Raw genomic sequence first — 23534 nt, 5'->3', positions numbered from 1 at the left:
CACAGAGAGAGAAAACAAAAATGAAATCATCACTAAACCAATTTGGTCGAGTTCAACAAAGCACGCCAGTCCTTCCTCTTCTGTGCCAACTTACGCCAATTGGAAATGCCAAGTGAAGACGAGGCCTTTTCCACTTGGTTTTTCCATCGCAGTGGGGATCTGCCTCTTCCTCTGCTACCACCAGCGGGTTCCGAGTTGAAAACTTTCAGAGCTAGAGCGTCGGTGTCCATTCGAATGACATGGCCAAGCTAGCGGACCGCTGTCGATTTGCCACAGAAAAATATGGTTATTTATAAACCTAATCCGCTATATAACTAAAAGGCATGAAATTTGGAGTAGTGCAGAGGACCATCGATATGAGAAACTCTGTAACAACATGTAATCGCTGGTAACAGAAGAGGATGAAAAGGCCAGGATGGAAAGGGCTTAGCAGCAATTAGCACAGAAGAGACACGAGTAGCGTAATTTAAAGCATTTGATCTCATAGAGAAATACATATATTCAAAAAAGTTTAACTAATTTGCAAGTTGCTGCAATTTTCTAATGATTTCCCCTAGTTTGGAGGGTTTTTGTATACATGAGCATTAAAACGTGATAATTTGTGACAATTCTTACAAATTATTTGCTGCATGAACAGGCATAATATCAGATTTACATATATTGCAGTGCTCATGAATTAGCGCTATTTTTGCAAGCGCAACTAGTAATAGTAAAATATTTGAACGCCTTTATATTTTCAAGGAATAATAACACAGTGCTACAAAAGCCAAAAACGGAATAACCCAGAAATGCAACATAGTGCACGCTATAGGAGGGTTCGAATACAAAACACTAATAGGTTTCTTATAGCTAGTCAATTTATTTTATTAAATAATGGTATTTTACTAGTTGATATAATAATCTTTATTGTAGGATTACTCGATGAAAACTCCCAACAATTCAAGTCGAACAATCGATTTACATATATGTATGTACCATTTTAAAGATTTATACATAAATATTCATTAAAAACCAAGACCAATCTTTTAAGAAATATTAAGCTAGTTCTGAATTCGACTTAATAGTATTTACAAATTTTTTTGTATGTACATATGTACTTAAATCTCACTGCCAGTTATCGAACAAGTACGGTTTTAAGAAAGAGTTTTTCTTTTTACATGCTTAATATGTACATATATGTTCCGAATTTGAATCAAATCGCACTGTAAGTACAGTCTTTTGAGATATCTCGACTTCAGTGATACTTATGGTGATAATTTTAAGAGAAAAGTATTTCTATTTATTTATGTGGATGAAACATTTTCTTAATTTGGATCAAATCGGACTGTAAATACGGGTTTTAAGAAGATCTCGAATCCAGCGCCACCTATCGGGCCAATTTTTAAATAAAATATTTCTTTTCATGTGACTGATAAATGTTCATATCAGCCATTTGGAGATCACCACAGTTGTTTGTACGTCTCCTTCTTTTTAGATTTTATATTTTTTTTAAATTCTCATTTACAAAAATTCAAACCTGAATAACGTTATTTACAAGTAATTTTTAGCAAAAAAAACCGACTTGAAGTCTTATATAAAAAAAAAATATATATATATATATCTCATGATCCACTGATCGTATCTTAACCAGATTAGTATGGGACCACCTCTGAGACACTACCTTTCCGATGCAAAAAGAAATCGGTTGACGTGGTCCCAAGTTACAAAAGTAACATACATAAAAAAAAAAAATCCGACGAACTGATAACCTCCTCCTTTTTTGGAAGTCGGTTAAAAAATGAGAAAACTTTATGTTTGGAAATCGCCAACTTGGTATAAAAAAAATAAATCTTAAAAAATTGTTTGGGCTGAACATATAGCAGGCAGCCCAACTATCCCCTATTTATAAATATAATTATTGTTATTAATTCTTAATTGGATCATAAATTCATTTTAAATATGTTCGATCAAAAACAATAAATCAGTAATTTTGCTTAACAAATATATTGTGTTACTAATCTAAAAAAAATTATAGTTTAAGAAACTAAAACCTCCCTATTATAATTGCCATTCGTACTGTCATCAGGTATGTAACTTGAGAATAGAAATCGCTGCATCTTTTAGGCGCATCAATATTACATAGTTACATCCCGAGCTAATAAAAGGAAGGTAATAATAATAATAATAATGGCAGTTGATTTGAAAGATGTCAACTGAAAAAGTTTGAATATAATATAGAACTCGAGATCAGTGAGCATCAAAACCTAGCACGTTTACTTCTTGGGAAGTTCTGCTTAGTTTTAGAGAAATTGACAGCCCATTCCTATTCGACAGCTGTCAAATCTCAAGGTTTTAATTTCACGTAAAATTCGTGACTAGCGTGTCTAAAACCCTTACCAGTAACATTTAAAAAACATTTTCTTATTTTCGGAAAAACTAACAATCAATTTGACAGCTGTCAACTCTCAAAGCTTTAATTTGACATAAAATTCGTGATCAGCATGTTTAAAAACCTTATCAGTAAAACTTTTAAAAAGATTATCTGATTTTTATACAAATTGGCAGTCCGTTTGACAGCTGCTGATTGCCAAACTTTTAATTTGACATAAAATTCGCGACTATCGTGCCTAAAAACCTAATTAGTGGTATTTTCAAAAAGATTTTCTTATTTTGACAGCTGCCAACTGTCAAACTAAAAATTGTATGGAATATTCAGATTTAGCATAACAAAAATACTACAATGATGCATTTTTATTATAATCGTAACACCCCTTCTAATTTTTCGCGTAAAACATAGCTCCTCCGACCACTGTGTACTGCTAACATTTTATTCAGTAGAAAGTCTAGGGCTAAATTTTTCAGTGTACACACATCCATACAACACGTGTTCTTTAAAAGTGCATCAACTTAAAATTTCTTGTTTGCCAAAAAACGCAAAATACAATTTGTGAGCTGAGTTAATCAAATGAGGCAGGAAAGCTTTACTGTGGCTGGTGACAAAATGAGAAATTTTGAGTTAATACATTTTAGAAAAATTGTTGCGATAGTACTCAAATAGTATACATGAATGTATGTAGTTTTAATGTAGTATATATGTATGTATATGCACTTTATTTGTAAGTTTAATAGCTTTGCAGTCTTGTAGAGCTTGAAATGAATGTGCGATGAAAGCTTTTTGTGGAATCAATAAGAAAGCCCTTAAAATACTGATACTTCTTTACGGTGCTCTCGTTTTGCGCATGCGCTCTTAATTGAGAGGGCAATTCAGCTTAAAAGCTATGCATTTTCATTAGGTTTCGAGCTTAACTCAGTAATTTAAGAAGCTTTTTTTTTTGAAATTATGGGAAAATAAAAAACTTGAATAAATGATAAACGGATGAAATATAATACCTGTAAATATGTACATACATAAAATGCATACAATTTTCAACCATTTTTCCTTTGGTATATTTTTTCTTTTTCCATAAAACTGCGTTAATAGACACATTGGGTCGCCAAGTAAAATCACAACAAGATGCGAATATCGCCGCCTCGAATGCAGGTGTGAACACGGGCACTCCTAGCGTTATGGTTTCCGGAGTTGCTACTGGCACAAATGATTTATGCACACAAAATCATGTTGGCTCGCAAGTGGGTCCAGACGATGGACTTGTTGGCGGTCAGCAAGACATGGATGTGTCGAAGAATGAAGGCACTCAAGTTGGTGGGCCATTGCACCAGAATGTTGGCACCTCCACGAAGTCTACCGGCACACGCACTAAGGATTATATGGATGAAATGGTGAGTATATAACTGGTAGTTGAACTGAAAGGGCCTAAATTGATACCCAAGTGAAAATGTAAAAAATTATACTCATAATTAGATACCCACTATTTTTTTATAATTAGAAAAAAAGTTGTGGGAAAAAATGTCTAAGTGTCGTTTTCTCATGTAGATTTTAAAGTTTGTCTGCCCTTCAAACACATTTTTTCAGAACAAGATTTGTGTTTAAATGCCAGATAAATTTTAACACAAATTTACATGAGAAAACAGCTCTAAGACCTTTATTGTAATTAATTGACGCGTACACTCGCTCCATTATATCTGCGTACACCCTTGTTTTTATTTAACATTCACAATGTTTTGCCAGCTATAACTTTTTTATTATTTTTGTACAAAAATATGGCTCATACTACAAACAAAACTATATAAATCAAAGTTTCAAACTTTATACAGTATTAAGGAAAATTTAACGAATTCTCATCAAAATTTTAAACTTTTACTCAGAGTTCAAAAATGTCTGGTATGTAGTTTTATAGCCCATTCAATTTTAGTATAACAATGTACAAATTTGAAGTTTCAAAAAAAAACGCGTTGATTTTTAATAATTTTTTGTCTGACCACTAGGTATGAGTGATTTTTTTTTTATAGAAGAAAATATGTGGAGCTGTCAGCAAAAAAAAAACATTAAAAAGCAACGCGATTTCTTAGGTACTTCAAATTTGTACATTGTTATACTAAAATTGAATGGGCTATAAAACTGCATACCAGATTTTTTGTTTTTAAATCTAAGTAAAAAGTTTATAATTTAGACGAAAATTCGTTAAATTTTCCTTAATTTTGTATACAGTTTGAAACATTGACCATATGTTATTATACAAAAATAGCAACAAACAAATTGTAGCTTGAAAAACATTGTGAGTATTTAAAAAAAAAAACAAAGGTGTAAGCATATATAATGGAGCGAGCGTATATCGATGGCTGAGTGGAAGATCGACCTATCTCGGCAGCCAGTTCGAAAACGCTCTATTTCAAAAAACTTTTCAAGAACGCCCTATTTCAGAAGTCGTTTCAAAAACGCCCTATCTCAGCTGCCGATTTAAAAACGCCCTATATCAGCATATTTTCAATACATTTTGAAGTGAGATATGGCGCTTTTGAACCGAATTTTGAGATAGGGTGCTTTGCAATTAAAATCTGAAATAGGGCCTTCTTGAAAAGTTTTTTGAGATAGAGCGTTTTGGAACTGGCTGCCGAGATAGGTCGATCTTCCACTCAGCCATCGATATGTAGTATGTAGCTCATGAACAATCAAGGTGCATACTTCCAAAACTATTATTGTGGTCGCCATTCAAAGAAGGAGGCTATTATACTTTTTCAATGGAAGTTTATTTACTGTGCCGCGTCTCAAACTCAACTCATAATCAGAACCAGATCTAGTTTTGTTGAGCACATGTTTATATTTCGACTCGATTTCTCAAAGATAGACTCCGGACAAATGGTCAGACGTCTCATTACCAGGCACTCCCTAATGACCTGGCACCCAGATTGCAAATATCTCCAACAGAAAAGTGAAGCCATAACCTTCGATAAAGACCTAGTGTCAGTTTTGGAGCCATCAAGAAAAATTCGACAATATGTGAGTTTGGTCTCAGGGCTAGATTTAAACCAGCATTCAGCCTCAGGGCAGTCAACACTAAAAAACCTCTTCAACAAAGGTAATGGTGGCATACTATCCTGTGGCATAGAAAATAGACAAGTGCTTAGGTCTCTGCCGTTAGCAATTTTCACCTTGCTCCGCTCTTCGAAATCTTGTTGCCTTTCATTCTTGGGAAAAAACGTTACTGACTTCATTTGACATTTAAACCGAATAACTCAAAGTGGCCCCACCAGAGCTTTTTCTCTTTGTGCGGAGACCGGAAGCTTCGCTTATTCCGAAAAAAATTAAACAAGTATTCAACAGTTTTTGGAGCATTTACCTTACTTCATTAAGCGACTCAGAAGTATGACCGATAGCCAATGTGCATTCTAAATTCCTACTTCCATAGAGCGGCAATGCCTTTGCTAAAGTAAATAAAATTCGCCGGGGAAGTGGTAAAGACCACCGAGTGAAGTGTATGTTGCTGGCGAGGCATTATTACGTGCTCCTATTTCATACGGGGTACACATGCACACATATACATACATACATATATATATATATATATGACCTTCTTTCTCCTTTAATGTTTGTGTCAGTAAAGTGTGCCGGAGGATAAGGAATCGTATTACGTTCTACTTCCCCCTTCATGCTGGCTCTTGATGGCACCCCTCATCTAGCTCTAAAATGAGCCAAGCCGGCTCCTAAATGCAAACGGTTCTTGGAAGCCACTTTGTCAATCTCTGGCGTATTATTTATATATGTATAATCGTTCTAAGGAGCAGGCCTATACTTTTCCCGATATCAGTTATACATATGCCTTAGATTGAGTGGCCTGATGTTTTACAACGTAACTTTAAAAACTACGATTGTGAACGAAATTTTCCATACGAAGAATAATGATTTTTCATAGAGGCTTTGAACTATGCATTTCTTACCGGTAAGCGTATACCACTTTGCTTTCTTTAAAAACAAATTTACTTCAGACAAGTTTTTAACCAAATTAGACTAGGATTTACGGAAGCGACGTGACCAGCGTTGCCGCTTTGGTAATTTTTAACCAAAAATTGGTAATTTTTTTCTTCATTTATCAAGTTTGGTAATTTGGTAATTTATTTTTCAATTTGGTAACTTTTTCGATTCGGTCTTACACAGTTCTGATTCCACATTAGTAAGTGGCCTGTAAGCGTTTCCTTTTATAGAAATACCAGGTAATTCTGAAAGTTTCGCAAGGTGAAAGTGGCTGTAGCTAAGTATATCCACCGCGTCCTTTCCTGGAAGGTTTTGGGTGGTCCTACCTTTCCCTGCCAGTTCGTCAGCTTTGCCATTACCATCAATTTTCCGGTGTACCCGGCAACCATATATATGCGTAGAATTCGACGTAAATACGTACGTTCTCGTTCAAAAAGCTACGGCATTCAGCGGGGGACTTCACTTTGTCTATGTGTGAGTCGAAAGCTTTCCTTCCGGCGTTGAATTTTTGATATATTTTCTTGTCACTTGTTTACATAGAGTGGGCCAAAAAATTATAGCCCCACCATTTTTTGACAAGTTTTAACATATTAAAAAAATTTACCAAACTTATTTTATTTGCAAAACTGTCCAAATATACATGTCGAGCCCTAACTGCCAAAATAACGTTTGCATGTTTGTGCAGCTCTTCACATAAAATAAGTTTGGTAATTTTTTGTTGAATTTGGTAACTTTTTTCGGTGATTTTGGTAAAAAATAAAAAATTTTGTGGCAACACTGGACGTGACGCTCACTGCATAACTTTAAATATGTTGTCTGAGTGAGCATTTGTTCAGGTGGGCTTGTCGGCCGACAGACTGGTCCTCAGACAAATGTTTGGCGTCACGCAAGGCAAGCGACTCCCCAAATGCAACAGATTAGAGCTGTGTGTGTGGCCATACGTGAGAGTTTAAAGGCTTCGCCCACATATGCTGCGTGTTTATGCCAAGCACGCATACACTTAAATGCCTTTATAGAAAATATATTTATTTTTTTTACAAACATATACATATGCATATGTATTTATGTACAAGTACGTATGTATCAGCCACACGCTCAAGTATTTAATGTCGACCTACCCCTACCTTCACCGATTTTGCGTAATTTTGTTGTGGCGACTTTTGATTTTCCACGCCAGCTCCTCTGTATATGCAGTCGATCAGCAGCAACTCAATCATTTAATTTACAACACCACAGTAATAACATTATACCCTGCTGTGTGCTTGAAAATACAAATGTACATATATACCTAATTATGTGTTCTAATGCATCCTAGTGGGAAAATTTAATGTTTGGTAGTTTACAAAGTAATGTATCGCCCTTATAGCCGATAAGTTAGTTAGTTAGTTAATTTTTTGGGTGTATCAGAACAAGAGACCCCTTGATTTGAAAGATCTTTCGTATCTCTTAAAGTGAGAGTCAGATAATATGCACCAAAATTTCATTATCGAGGCAGAGCCGGCATTCCGCCTCTGTGATCACAACTATTCGGTGCAAGTGGAATCGTAATTGCTTGTGACCGGTCATGCATCCAGAAAGTAGCCTGATTTCCTTTCTATTTACTAAAATAATATCGTTTCTATTGAAAGGGTACCCGAAAAGCCTAGTCTGTCTTAGGCCCCCACCGCTCCCCAGTACTCACTTCGTTCCGAGTGTAACCATTCAGTAATCATGGCTCTCGAAGAGGACCAACTGAGACCACAGAATCGTTCAGGTCCCGAAAAGGCAGCTAGCAATTCTTCTCGTGCTAACTCGTCGGTGACGTCGTTGCCTAGCACAGGGCTACCATGTTTTTAGCTGCCAAAATTTTTAGCGTTCCAAAGAAATCTCTAACCAGCTCGTATTTCATTGTTCAGTTTGATGTCTGCTTGGCTATCTGAAAAGGTAACCAAAAAGGCGCACTTTAAACTCTTTTCAAGGTATAATTTTTCGAAGTTTGAAATTGCGACTATTTCTGCCTGAAATACTATGGACCATTTGCCCATGGGAATTGCAAGTTTGTTGCTAGGTCAAAAAAAAACTTGCTCTATCCTACATTTGAACCGTCTGTGCACTAGTGTACGTTTCTTAGATCAAGTGCAGGGCGCCCATTTTCCCAATCTTCGCGATCGGGGATAATTTCGTGGAACTGTCTGCCAAAGCAGACCTCTTTAGTCATGAAATCAGTGATTCTCTGGTATCGTTCAAAGAATACCTGCATGAAGCTTCTTTGTGCAGAAGCCGTCATTAGATAGTCGAAGTTGCAGCTCCGTCATGACTGCTGTTTCTTGGATAAAAGTATGGAGAGGAGTCTATTCCAGGAGCGATTCTAGAGCCGCAGTTGAACATGTGCCTATAGATTCAGTGACGGATAGACATACCAATTCAAACGATTGGTTAAGGCGAAGTATGACAGCATTTTGGAGCTTCTTCTGCCGCGATCCGTAACGGATCTATCAGCCTTGAGCTGAAGCCACATGGCCCTTGTTGCTTAAGAAACTGTTCTCTCAAGATGGGAGTTCCAATTAAATCTCTTCTCTAGCGTAATACCCAGATATTTGACCTCATCGTAACATTGAAGCACTGTGCCTCCAAGAGTGACCAAACCAATATTTGGTTTATATTTGTTTTAAACGGCACAAGAACAACGTTCCGAGAATTTATGCTGAGACCCTCATTGGAGACCTCGCGAAGTGCTGCACATGTAACTTCAGAGACAGTTCTGCCGAATTTTCCCGTAACTAGAATTGCCAGGTCATCTGCATATCCCACAATATCCTAACCTCACTCATGTAGTCTGTTTACATGGTAGTCCACTAAAACTGAGCAACGCAAGTGAAAAAGGACGTTTCCCTGTGGGCAGCATCTCACGGCTTTGATCTTTCCTTGAGTATTACCCAAGAAGGATGTAATTTCAAGCTCACGAAGCATAGCGTCGATCCAACCAACAATAGAAGGGTCTAAACCTCTTTGGACCAATACCCCTGAAATAGATCCATAGGCAGTATTGTCGAAAGCACCGTCGATGTCCATGAAGGTACACAGAGCGGGCTCCATGGCCTCGAAGGCATTTTCGATCCTATTAACCAGATACTGTAGCTCCGAATCCGTTGAAAAAAGCAAATTGTATGTGGTGTAAGGGAGTGCAAGTGTTAAGTTTCTCCTTAATGTGGAGGTCTAACAGTCTCTCTAAAGTTTTAGGAGTGAAGGAAGTTAGGCTAATAGGTCTGTATGATTTAACTAAGTGAATGGGCCTGTTGTCCGATTTCGGAATAAAAAACAGGGACACCTTTCTCCAAGCATACGGTATGTATTATTAGCAATAACTAGCCCTAAATGTACAGATCTGGAGATCAATTATATCCTCAATACTTCTTTGCAGTAGTGCTGGAAAGATCCCATCACCACCCGCTGCTTTGAAGGACTCGAAAGGAGACGGGGGTTATCAGATCATGCTCGACCAGGGAGCCTGGAAACAGCTAGCCGATACATTACAAAATTCATGACGATATGTTGCAAGATTCATAATTTTTTGTACGGGCATATCCTAGGAAAGTAAAAACAGAAGAAGAAAACCGCTCGAGCCACAGAACCTGCGGCCAAAAATGTGGTAGTTCAACATACATATCTATGTAAATTCATTCGGCTACAGCAGATGCTGAGATAATGTGGAAAAAGACATATTGCTCGTTTACTAGAATAGTGCCATAATTAAAAAATACAAATTTTGAGTTGAGTTAACAGAGAGTAACTTGCACTCTCTCTCTCAGTCAAAAGTTGCAGGTTTTAGTCCGAGTTTTTCTTCTTGCAAGTTCATGAAAAGTGTCAAACGATAGGCAGGGTTGCATTTGTAAACAAAAACAAAACGCGGTGAAAGCAGAGAATCTTGCATGTGTTAAAAAATGGAAGTAGTTACAGGAAAAGTGGTCTTTCGCGTTCCAGGTGACTTTTACTGTTTCGCTCTCGCTCCTCTCTTTCAAGAGAGTAATTTTGTTATTTGACAGTTTCACAGGTTTTTACAAAAAGTTATCTGGAACGCAACTTATAAATATTTACTCTGGAAGTAGGTATATGTAAATTCAAAACTTAAAAGCCCTTTTCCTCTTGTTCTACTTTTTTTGAGTTATGACAATATTGAAGTAAATGAGCGATATGTATGTATGTGCATAAATTTATTCTCAAACTTTTTGGTTTTCTTGTGGCATCAAAATTCAATCGTAGCCGTCAATGTAGTTCTTCGTATTTTTCCACTGGGGTACAATATATCCATTCATATATATATATATATATATATATATGTATATCACATATAAATAAATGCAATCGTTTGTTATCGTTGCAGACACGTGATGCACGCGCACATGACATGCACCAGCACCAGCACAACATAATCAACAACAACACCAGACGCAAAACCAAGAGCACCGAGGACATGAACGTTGACACCAGCACCCTGAAACGCATGCTAAAGCCCATGCCCAGTACTGAGAGTCCCGTTACTTCGCCGGAGATGGGACGGCGCCGTTATAATTACTACAATGCTAATGTGGCCAATACTCTTGGGCCGCAACATATGCATCAGCATGGAAGCGGCATGGGCATGGGAATGGGCATGGGCGGTGGCGGTGGACCTGGTGGCATGCACCACATAATGAACAACAACAATACCATGGGACGTGTGAGCGGTCAGTCGTCGAGATTCTCTGGATCTAGGTAAGTGTGTGTGCGTTTGTACGTGAGCGAAACAAATAAGTATTTAGCATTAAATTGGAAAAAGAAACCGAATAAATACTGTAGAAAGGCAATATAAAATTATAACAGCAATAAACATTGCTTTCAACTCAGTGTGCCACACAACTAAATGACCGGGCCAAGACCAAAGCAAATCTAAAAGTCTAACTGCCAAAGCAACCGACAGAGCAACCACCGCAACGCGGTTGAGTTGTTGTGCATCACCGTTTAAGCCAGTCCGCGCCAATAAATTTTCGCCAGCATTTTTAGTGTAAATTGGCAAATTAAGAAAGAGTGTTGGGGTAGCATGAGGCAACAAGTGTGGCGGGCGTGTTTTGTCGAGGTGCGAATAGCGGTGAATTTTAGCTAAAAATTAGCATTGTGAAAATTGTGCAGATATCTTCTTTGTTTGTTGTGATGCAAAAAACAAACAAATCATAATTGCATTTGGTTGCCTCTGTGCAACTGCTGTGAATAGGAAAAGAAGGCGTTAATTTTTGGAAAACTGTACCAATTGTGTCTAATGAATAGAATGAAGGAAACGCTTAGTTCGAAATTGGAATTACTAACGCAATATGTTTCCTCTAACTCTGGAACTAAATTGCTGTTAAAGTTATAAAATGTGCCTACCTTTGTATGTCGGTCGCTAGTAAGTAAAAACTCTTCCGTAAAAACTCTTCAGGTTTCATCAAACCGCTTTGGCACAGCCATTCTAGAACGCTCAAGATATCTCTCAGAGAAAAGTTACACCATACGAAATTATATGAGCTGCTTAATCATATAATAAAATACATATATTCTTACCGGGTGCGTAGAATATTCATAAAATTGTGTTTGTATTTTGAATGTTTCATACCATTGTGAAAACATTTTCGTGAAATCGTGAAGTTGAAGGGCGGAAATGCCTCCTATAATTAAAAATAATTAAAAAAAAATGGTGGCAAAAATATTGAGATTTACGTGAGCTGGACCGATTGGAAAATACCTCCAAAAATTGAGTTTTTTATTATTAAAAACCACTTTTTTGAAAAAAATTACCTCAGATGACTGAACAGTTTAAGCTTAAAAAGTTTGCATACAAATATTAAAACAAAATTTGTACGGAATAAAAATAATGAGATTTTTGATGCTGTTTTTGCACTTTTTTCAAAGACTGGTTTAAGAAAAACTTGAATAACTCAGCTAAAACGTTACGAATTTAGACTCATGAGGTATTATTGGTAAAGTATTTTCTCACCCTTTTAGCTCTTTTGAGAATAAGCTCATCCAATGTGTGAAAGAGGAAGGAAAGATAAACGAGTGTCATTCCATGTTGAATTAAGATGTGTTGAATTGGGCAAAGAAAAAATTGGAACGTGATGAGTTTTTTTGGAAAGAATTACAAAGGGTGAGAAAATACCTTTCCCCTGATACCTTATAAGTCTATATCGCTAAAGTTTTGGAGCAGTTATTCAAGTTTTTCTTACACAAATCTTTGAAATAAGTTAAAAAACAGCATCAAAAATCTCATTATGATTCCGTTGATATAATTTTTTTAAATTACTATGTAGATTTTTAAGCTTAAACTGTTTTGTAATCTGAGGGGATTGTTTCCAAAAAATGCTTTAAGGAACTATTTTTATTCATAAAGAAGTCCATTTTTAAAGGTATTTTCAAACCGGCCCAGCTCATGTAAATATTAATATTTTTTGGCAGAAGTCTTTTAATATGCTAGGTTTGGTAATCCCGCCGGAAAACCGCAACTTTTTTTGTGGCGATGCAGTCTAATGTACAGTAGTCGAAAAAATTATAGCCGCACCAAATTTTCACAAGTTTTAAAATAAAATTTTTGTTGTTATTTAATTTTGGTTAGTTTTTTATAGTTCATTCTTTAACTACATCCATATAAATACAAGTTTAAAGGCAGTGTCACACGATTGGGTATTTGCTAAAATTTGGTGCAAATCGTATCCGAAATATTTTTCTTTATCCCAATCACGAAAATTAATTTGTTGAAATTTTTCAGTAAAACATCGCTGTGTTTTACCAATCTTGTGACTACAAAAAAAAAAAAATATTCCCTTTTTTTTTTGTACCAATAGTTAATATAAAAATGTACCAATATGTACAAATGTACCAATCGACAATCGAGTGCCACTGCCTTAAAAATGTATGCAATCAAATAAAATTCAACAAATTTTCGTAAAAATTTCGAGTTTTTTAATTACATTCTGAGTATGCAGTTTTGTAGCCCATATTCGAACTACTATTTTATACAATAATTAACCACAGTGAAACAATCGCATTCTTTACATTAAAATTTAAAATGTGCTTACTATTTCTAGTAAAAGTTTTTATTCATATATAAATGCACTGCCTTTGATTTTTAGTAATTTGATGTGGGGTTCCATAAAATGAATGGTGTTTAGTAAGGGTTACATTATCTTAAAAGTTTAGGAACCCCTGCATTACAGGAATGGGAAGATATACGTACTACATCTCGCAGCTGTATAAGTAAGCCCGTCTATACATAACGGTTGTTGGTTCATCTGTCCCTTGCGAGAGGCTTTTCTCAAAAACAGGTACAACCATATCAAAATCTCGAAACCGCCTTTCAGGAAAACACTTGGAAAAGTTGATGTTTTTGGGAAATATAACAAATAAAATTATAGTTTAAAAAACTAAAACCTCCCTATTATAATTGCCATTCGTACTGTCATCAGCTTTGTAACTTGAGAATAGAAATCGCTGCATCTTTTAGGCGTATCAATATTACATAGTTACATCCCGAGCTAATAAAAGGAAGGTAAAAAAGAAGTTCTTCTCTTAAACTTATTTTATATGAAAAAACTCTATCTATTAATCTTGTAAAAATGTATTCTATTGTTTTTGAAAGCAAATACTATACAAAAATAATTGTTGTCTTAAATTTTTGTATGAAAATGTATTAAAAGATATATAATCTTGTAAAAATGCATATTTTTTGTGAACAAAAAATACGATAAATTTGTAAAATAAGCGAAATCGTAGTTCTACTAAAGAACGTAGGTAATAAGAAGGGACAACTCGTTATAATTGTAGCGAAAGTGCGCATCCAATCAAAAAACGCACTAGGGCAAAAGAGAAGGCACGCCCCTATTGCTCACTTTCGCTACAATTCTAACGAGATATACCTTCTTATTATCTACGTTCTTTGGTTCTATGTACAAGTACTCGACACCTTTCCGATACTGAGTAGGTATCGATGCCTTGTTTGATACAAGTACAAGCACTGATTTGAGTAATATCTTGACGGTATCGATTTATCCCTAAGTCCACCTTCAACGAACTGATTGTGCCTTATCAGTAATCCACCATAGAACAGTTATTCACAGTTCGCAAATATTAGGAAAGACTCGCGAGGATAATATCGACAATCACCATCTATCTAAGATGTTGACAAAAAATGGTCATCCTTCACACAGATTGTTTTTAGAGCATAATGAACCATGTTTTTGCTATTACAAATCAAAATTCTAAAAAGGCGGATTTTCGGCCCACGCTAACTTCGGGCCAAGATAACTATTTTTTCGTGTGATATTTTATTTATAAGATTTCTACTAAAGGTAAATAACACGTTGGTACTAATTCATAACTATTTATGCATTTTTTCTACTTTATTTTCTGGCTCAACTAGATCATCTCATGAAATTGGTCGTGGATATCCACAACGAAATCTGTACTTGGAATTGGAACGCGAACGCAGCTGCATTGAGGGCTCGCCACCCTCCGACAACGTCATGTTTGACAATCAGTGCTATGCCACGACGCCCAGCTCTAGCAACGGCAACTCCGACCAGGATCAATCGTATGGTCAACGTAACGCCGGTGGAGGTCGCCATCAACATCATCATCAAGCACCAAATGTCACCCCCACCCCAGGCAGTCCAACATCACGTCTACTACTCGAATATGAAATGCATTTGAGAAACACCTTGGCCAAGGGCATGGACGCTGAATCCTACAGTTTGCATACATTTGAAGCTTTGCTCTCACAAAGCATGGAGAATTTGGGTATGCCAATAAGTGAATCACTACAAAAGCAAAGATTTATTATTCCTATTCGATGTTGTTGTGTTGTTTTCCTTTTTTTTATAGTTTCTGACATTATTGTCTTGCTAGTGATAGTTGTAGCATTTTTTTAAATTATTTTTCTATTGCTTTATTTACGTAAATTATTTACCTATCTTCGCTATACATACGTAGTGTAAAATCAATTTTAGCCGAAAGTGAATAACCATGCGCATACATATACCCGTATACGTATGAGGGTGTATAGAAATCTATGTAGAACCCCGCTAAATCCATCACACATACAAGATTACAACGCTTTCGATCAACTTTCATAGCTTCTTTCATACCTGTGCTTACTCACGTAGTTGCATACCGTTACATGCTACATACATACATAGCTATTCAAATGAAAGTAGTTCGAATGTCAAACCCTAATGTGGGGAATGCTCTAACTCTTTAATTGGATAAAAGTAGGGTTAATTGAAATCGACAAAAGTAGCAAACCTAAATATGCTAGACTGATTCGTACATACATATGTAGTATGTACACATGTGACTCTGAGTGACAGAAATGGTAGATTTATTTGTTTAATTTGAAATCACTGAATATACAAGACAGACACTTCGCATAGTACACTGAGAAAAGAGTTTAATTACGCCAACTAAATATATTTCTAGAAACCCATGATTTGGCTACAGTTACTTTTTTCGCAATATAGAAATACATACATAGATGAGACCAGGGGGCCAATTCTTGTTCTGTGAAAACGTAAAGTGAAATCATTTTTCATCACTTCACATAAAATTACGATTCTGTTATAAAATGTAAATAAATTAATTTGTCAAAAAATTTTCAATGTGAAAACTTTTTTTACAAAGTTTTAAGGCCATGAAAAAGAAAATTTGGGCATTTTTCTTTAAACCATCATCTTGTGATAAAGAATATCACTGTGTTCTACTCACATTAATTTACCAAATAATTACTTGCTAGATGTTAACGAAAAGATAAAGTGAAACAAATTAAATTTTCACTGACATTGAATTTTTCATTTTCACTTCACAGTTTCATAGAACTAGAATTGGTCTCCAGTTTTCATACGTAAAATTTCTTATTTCGTTTATGGACGGCTGAATGGAAGATCGATCCATATCGGCAGGCGGTTCGAAAACGCCCTATCTAAGCAAACCCTATTTCAGAATTTGATTGAAAAACTCCCTATCTCCGAATTTGGTTCAAGAAAGCCCGATCTCAATATACATTAAATATATCGGCAGCTGAGATAAGGCGTTCTTCAATCAAATTCTGATGTAGGGTATTCCTGAGCCATTTTTTGTGATAGGGCGTTTTCGAAGCGGCTGCCGGGATATGATCTTTGACAGTACATAATTGGCGGAAAAAATATTTACGTACATATTTTAATTTTATTTTAATTTTAGAGGAAGTTTGCTTAAATTTATAAAAGATAACTTAAGAGACAAGTAGAGATGGGGAAAGGGTAAATACCCAAATGATAAATACCCTGTAAATGGGAAAATTGGGTAAATACCCTGGTATTTACCAAAAGGGGTGGTTAGATATAAAGTTTGTCATAGAAAATTTAGTGAAAAAATACATTGTTTTGCAAAAATTAATGAATTTTTTTATATACAAATGCATACAGGGCAGTTGAAAAATACTACGACAAAAACTATATTAAGTAGGCATACTTATTTTTGCAGCATTACATAATATTATACGAACGAAATCAATATTTAGTCACTGTCGCTGAAGTTGTCATAGTCAGTTTCACTCCGAAAATAATTGAAAGCAGAGTGAGGTATAGAATGCGTATTACCAGTGGAAGATGCTTCCTCAAATAAATTAGCGGAATTGATGATTTTATCCTCAGCTAGGGATGCTAGATTCGACTTTTCTCTCTGAGATTCATGGGTCTTCGATCGAATCTCAGAGCTAAGGATTAGTCAAAAAATTCTGTAGGTTCAGGCAAAATTCTCAAATGTTTTTATTTAGTCACGTTTATGCATTTAGCCCAGAAAAGTAAACTATGTGTTAGTTAGTGGTGGACCAACACCCAACACACCCAAATTCGTAATACTGGGACCCAGCTAAAATCATTGTGCTCATCCTTAAACACTCACTCCGTCCTTAGGATATTTATAAAATTAAGCACTTTGGTGGATTTTATGTTCTATATTAGCCGTGTTTTATTTGTCCAGAAATTTAAGCTACATATTAGCTTATTTTGTATGGAGGACTTACCCAACATAATTATATTGACTTATGAAAAGCTATCTTGGCTTGTATATTGAACAAGGGGCATTGCCATTCAGCATCAGAAATTTTCTTCTTCAGCCAATCAGAAAGAGGCAAAAACTGACATTGACACTATTTGCAGTCAAACAACTGTCAAAATTAGGCTAACATAGGAAATAAGCTAATTTCGTTTTATTTGACCAAGATTTAGCTATTTGCTTGTGATGGTTGAACAAAACATGCCTACTGTAGACGAAGACAGTAAACGTTATCCAAAGTCTTTGAACATAAGATCTATAGAGACTTATAATAGTACATATGACCTGCAGTCCGTCTCCACAGTAAGTCCCATCTAACGGACAAAAGTGTCGCGATAAGAGAAAAAAGCGACGCCCCTATTGTGGTTTTTCGCGTCATTTCTTTCTCCTATTTTCCTTACTATCGGTATCGATTTGGAGCGAACACCCCTATTGGAGACTTTTTTCCCAATTTGTTTAATAGCACATAAGCGACAATCAGCTGCTTTGCTCTTCAAGCTAAGCTTTTACTGATGCAATTAGTTGCCGGTAGAGTTCGCTCTTATCGGTCGGAGTGCAGGAAATTAGGGTGGAATGAAGGGAAAAACTAAAGAATACTTTGTTGCAGCCAGTACGCGAACTGTATTGCTATCGTAGCCGATTTCCTACGATTTCCGAAAATAAACCGAAATTTACTCCCCAACTCCGTTTTAACCAAGACCTACTTTACATATGACCTCCAAAGCAATGGTGAATCTGGATTTATACAAATAATAAAATACATACATCCATTTACATACATACATACCGTTTATGTGTATGGAAAATCCGCTCCCGAATTATTTTTGCTCTGCAATTTCATTCGTCGTTTACTCCGATCACGATCACGCAATTTTGCCAGCCATGCCAGCCCTTTTAGACCTCTTTCCTTATTCTTATTTCCTTAGGAAAGAAGATCGCAGTGCCAGTGAGTTATTGTCGAAAATGGCGAAAGGTTGTAATAATTATTCAAGATGAGGGGTTTTATATATACTTAAGATAAAAATCGATCATGTAAACTTAAAAGTGGAAGCCTAATTTAAGCTGACTATTTTCTTAAGTATGTTAACAACCTGAAATGAAAATTTTCGAAACTTTTATGGACAAAATTCTAAAAAAAAACAACAGAGGAAAGCTACTATCCTTCGACTTTATTTTTGATTTTACAATTAGAATTATGTATCTTTGGATTCTACAGAACTCATTATTCCTTTACCGCACGATCGATTTAAATAATTTCTATTTAACAATGTTTATCTGTATGTATAACTACTCAGCGAAACGCTCATATCGCATTTCTCATTATCTCATTATATTTCCACGCACCATCCCAAAAACAACATCAAAAAATAAAATGAACAATGAAAAAATAAAAACAAAACTTTAAAGAACTCGCTGAAAGCCTGCCTGGATCAACACAGCGCAGTCCATATCCAATGCGTAGGCGTAAGTAGTGCTCGTACATAGCTACATACATACATACTTAGGAACATGCAACACAAAAAAACATTTATAAAATATGCAATAGTTGCAGCAAAAATTTAATTAAAATCGTGAATTTTTTTTTTTTATATACAAATTAAGTTAAATTTGAAAATCCGTATGTAACCTCACGGCACTTTATACATAATTTACAAAAACAAAGCTAAAGTCATATTTATTATCTTCCAAAGTATATTCGAAACTCATGTATTTACACAACACAAATTTCAGTTATGAATTGCGTTTTTTTTAATAGTAAAAGATATTCAAATGCTTTTTAGTGCTTCTTAAAAATACTTTGTAGAATAACCCTAAAGCAACTGTATCCCATACATAGATACATTTCTCTTTTGGAATGGTCCATTTTGTAACGATTAAAAGAATTACTGTTAGTTTTTTTGGCATTGCACATAATTTTTGCAAATTCCTTAATAAAAATATTCCATAAACAAAGTTAGTACACTCAACAATTATGTATATCTCACACATTGGTGAATTGATTAATGAACTCGCCGCATTTTCGATTTTTCTGTCACAATTATAGCAAGCGCCAAATCCTCAACTCTCCCATTGCCACCGCATCGCCCATTGTCTACGTTGCGCGACAAAGAACGAGATCGTGAGCGCGATGGCTATTATAGTGATCGCAATGAGCTTATACGCGAAAGAGAGCGCGAGAGAGAACGAGATCGCGGCTACCTATCTGATCATAACACAAGGTAATTGAAATCTGAAGTAAAATTAATTGCTAGTAATACATTTTTTAAACATTTTTCTGTAATTTCTTTATTAGCTTTTCAACATCTCGTTGCGCCTCTTGCATTGGCGAATCGGCTCGCGCTCAATGGTTTCGCCACTCGGATGGCTGGCGCTCTGGCAGTTCGACTATTGGTTCTGGCTCTGGTCAGGGTTTAATGTCACAACAAACTACGGGCTCGGGTCATAAACGTTCACCATGGGACTCTTTGCCCTCTTTGCGACAAGACAGTAGTCTGAATGATTCTGGATATAAGAGTGCACGTGCTGATTCGCTTGAACAGCGGTGAGTAGAAAAGGAAATTGCAGAGATTTTGAAACATTTTAAGCTTGAAAGGCAATATTTGTATTTTGCAAACGGCAACATTATTTTATGAGGCTTGAATAGGACACGAAGTACAAAGAAATAGTCGAGCTTAAAAAAGTGCCAAAATTAATCTATTCTAAATTGTGAGTTGTTTAACATCAGTTTGCTTGCAATACTTTGCCTCTTCCAGCTGAGTGGTGTTGACATTTTTATTATTCGTTTGGTAATTAAATATTTTTATACCTTACTTGCTGTCTGAATTAACGATTGTTAATCTGCTGTGATAGATCTCCGGCGATGAATCGCTTGTGGATGACGCTGCATCTATTACGACCGTGTCACACGATTGATACATTTCTTATCTTCTTATTAAAAATCGACTACCCGGCTTTTCAGTTAGTCGACTAGTCGATTACAGTATATTTTGCTTTGCTGCCTTTGTGCTTAAGTGCACATTTAAGATACCTACGCCGAAATGCGCATCAGCGGCATTGTTTTTAACAGTTATAAGGAAATTGTTCCGATAGATGCATTCAACATACCCGCACATTAGCAATACCTGCCTTAAAAATTTGCAAATATTACCAATTATCAAAGAAAGTAATACGTTTACCTGCACTGGCTCTACACTTACCTTAGTTTTACAAGCTTTTATTTATTTTGCTCAACTCGCAGAACAATGAAAATTGCTATCATTTTATATAGTTATATAGATAATTAGATACCATTCGGAAAAAATTTCACCTTCAGTATTTTCTACGTGGTAAGTGCTCCTCCATTATTTGGTTTCATAGTGACTCGGATACCTTCCTCATTGAACTAGTATAAAAAACTCGCTTAAATGCCTTTTTCGGTTAAGCGCACAAGTTTTTCGTGCAAAGAAGGATGGGCAGCTAAGCCAAATATACTGTAGCTACTTTTTTTCATCGATTATCGATTATTTGATCAACCGCTTGAATTCAACTAACCGTTCACTTTCGACTAACCCACTATCGAGTGAGTAGTCACTAAATCGACTACTCGAAATTATTCGAATAATGACAGTTTTTCATCAAAAAATAATTGCTAATAGCTATATTAGTTGGGTTTTGTTAGTGAGCGTAAGTATTAAAAAAAATGTATATTTACTGGAAGAAAACAACTAAGTAGTCGAAAAATCGAAAATGAACGGATAGTCGACTATTTAGTTGTATGTGAGCGGTTAGTTGAAAAAGTCGTAAGGAAACGGTTAGTCGATTAAGTGATTTCGATTATTGTTGGAAAAAACTGTTTTTTTATTTATGTGCCACGATTGGTACCATACATCCGACCTTTATTGGAAATTTTGTAAAAAAATTGTTTGTCTTGATTGGGATAAAGAAATTTATTTACGCATTCACACGATTGGGATAGGATTAGCAGCAATCGTGTGACACTGCCAAAGTTTGGTAAGCTAACTTTGCGAACACAGTAGTTTTCGTCATGTGGAATACACTAGGAAGAGCTTTTTGAAATAAAATCTTCTGCGATGAAACTGACAGAACTCCTGCGATGGCTGTCGCTCATGGAGACAATCTGTGTGTATGATTTTCTAGTTCCTTATTGATGACTCCAATTACCACTAAAATGGAGAACCGGTACTCCTGAATATAAGACAGAATGCGTACTTGCCCATTTAAATTATTTCTCATTTGAATAACCAACTTGTCCATGAACAGGCACTAATTAAAGTTAACCCTTTATCAGTTATTTTAGTTTTTTTTTATAAAACTCTCTCTTTTTTCAGCGCTGAATTCATACGTCAAGATAGCTTACGCTCAGATTATTTAAGCGATCGAGACTCTCGCTATGGCATCGTACAACAGGCTTCCATTGACAGCACTGATTCGCGGATGTGCTATTTAACATCGTCAGAGGTGAGTACTAATTTGATTTATACTAATGCATACGAAAACAAAAGTATAACCTGAGTAAGTCTTGACTAGGTCTACACATGTACATTACTACATTAGGTATGCTAGAATATGAGGAAAATTGTGAATTGTAAAACTCACATATCGCTAGCTTAGAGTGAAAAGTTGCTAACTTAACTTTTTATGAAAAATCAAAAATTTGATACAGGAGGTTAGATAAATTAAAAATGCATCGTTTCGGAAAAGGTAAAGGTGCTTGTTTTATGTTTTCTCCTTTATATTTAATGAAAGGAAAATTTGCTGAGTCCAAAAAAAGCTCCGAAAATTCTATAAGGCCAAAATAGTTCGAAATTTTTTAATAAAGATCGAATCCCTCTGATTCGTATGGAGTTTTGCTTTGCTTTAAACAGGCAAAATGTTGTATAAAAAGTTTTGCGAAATACTTGAAAAAAAAATGGCTAGAAGAAGTTTTTTCCTCTCCTGTACAATCTTTAAACTGGGACTTAGCAAACTTTGCATTCTACGCTAGCGATATTTATTAAATCAATCAAATTTTAAAGTAAAACATTTTTTAAATTATATTTAAGAAACCATGTGATTAAGGAACGTACATATCACAAATAACAATGTAACTACGAGGTACTTTTGACAGTACTGATTACTACAAAAAAAAAAACACGAAACAAAAATATACAAAAAAGAAATATTGAGGCTGTTAGAGTCAAACGGATCTCAGAATCGGATTAAGCGGGTCGAAATACATACTGGTAGGTGGGTCTTTTTTATGCCGGTGTTGTTATTATTGCACTTAAAATGTTTTCGTAAGAGCAGCAAAGCATTCAAAGCGGAGTCCCTTCACCTTGACCTGAAGGTTTTATATACAAAACCTACTGATGAAAAACATATTTCGGCCTCAACACTTTTAGGCTGAACTGTCAAAAGGTAGTCACAAGCCATTTGAAGATAATGACCCCTATCTCTTCCAATACAAAATAAATGAACTTCTTCTACCAACACGTCCGAAAAATTATAAGTTTTTCGATTTGAGGAAGTTTTGAGTAGATTTATGTAAAAAATTGTCTAACTTTTCCTTAAAACTCTCTGCTTCGTTTACATTAGCGATGCTGTGAGTAAATTCGTTTAAGTCTTCTCAAAAAAGGCTCAGACTGCAATTTAAAAGTACAGTTTCAAGCTTTTTTGATAATTGCAGTCAAACCGGCATTTTACAAACATCATACTTCAAAATTCATACACAAGTTCTTACTATCAATTTGATATTTATTTTCGGGACCTCAAAAATCCCGCGATTGACATCCCTAATGAACATATACATATTTAAAAGTTAAATGTTAGATATATTTTGAGGTTCGACTTTAGTCTTGACTAACTTTAGGAGGAGTGAATTTATTGAAAAATCATTGACATTTTTTTACAGCACTAAATTTCCTTCAAAAATGTATATCGTTCATTCTGATACGTTGTCTTAAAAAGGACTTCTAACATTTTTTTCCTGTGTTATTTTATATTAAGCGCTGCGTTTTTGACAGGCGTAATTTTTATGCAAAAAACGCAACCGACTTCAAGTCTCATATACAAATTTAGGAATACCGATCATGATTACTTTATGATCTACTGATCGGATCTAACCCAACTTAGT

At 35.5% G+C, this 23534-nt stretch overlaps 1 protein-coding gene across 1 annotated transcript in view; it reads left to right on the top strand.

Moving 5' to 3' along the window:
* Window positions 1-23534, top strand: part of LOC118745947 — a 114968-nt gene that overhangs the window by 76173 nt on the left and 15261 nt on the right. Inside the window, exons 9-15 of the mRNA XM_036479614.1 lie at window positions 3461-3759; window positions 10710-11080; window positions 14754-15130; window positions 18830-18886; window positions 19467-19641; window positions 19716-19964; window positions 21751-21880. Coding sequence (XP_036335507.1) covers window positions 3461-3759; window positions 10710-11080; window positions 14754-15130; window positions 18830-18886; window positions 19467-19641; window positions 19716-19964; window positions 21751-21880 — 1658 coding nt within the window. The remainder of the gene's footprint in view (window positions 1-3460; window positions 3760-10709; window positions 11081-14753; window positions 15131-18829; window positions 18887-19466; window positions 19642-19715; window positions 19965-21750; window positions 21881-23534) is intronic.

The sequence above is a fragment of the Rhagoletis pomonella genome, unplaced genomic scaffold (assembly GCF_013731165.1).
Source record: "Rhagoletis pomonella isolate Grant_MI unplaced genomic scaffold, Rhpom_1.0 Rhpom_scaffold_00010, whole genome shotgun sequence".
Classification (NCBI taxonomy): Eukaryota; Metazoa; Arthropoda; class Insecta; order Diptera; family Tephritidae; genus Rhagoletis; species Rhagoletis pomonella.
This window is presented reverse-complemented; position numbering and strand designations above follow the sequence as displayed.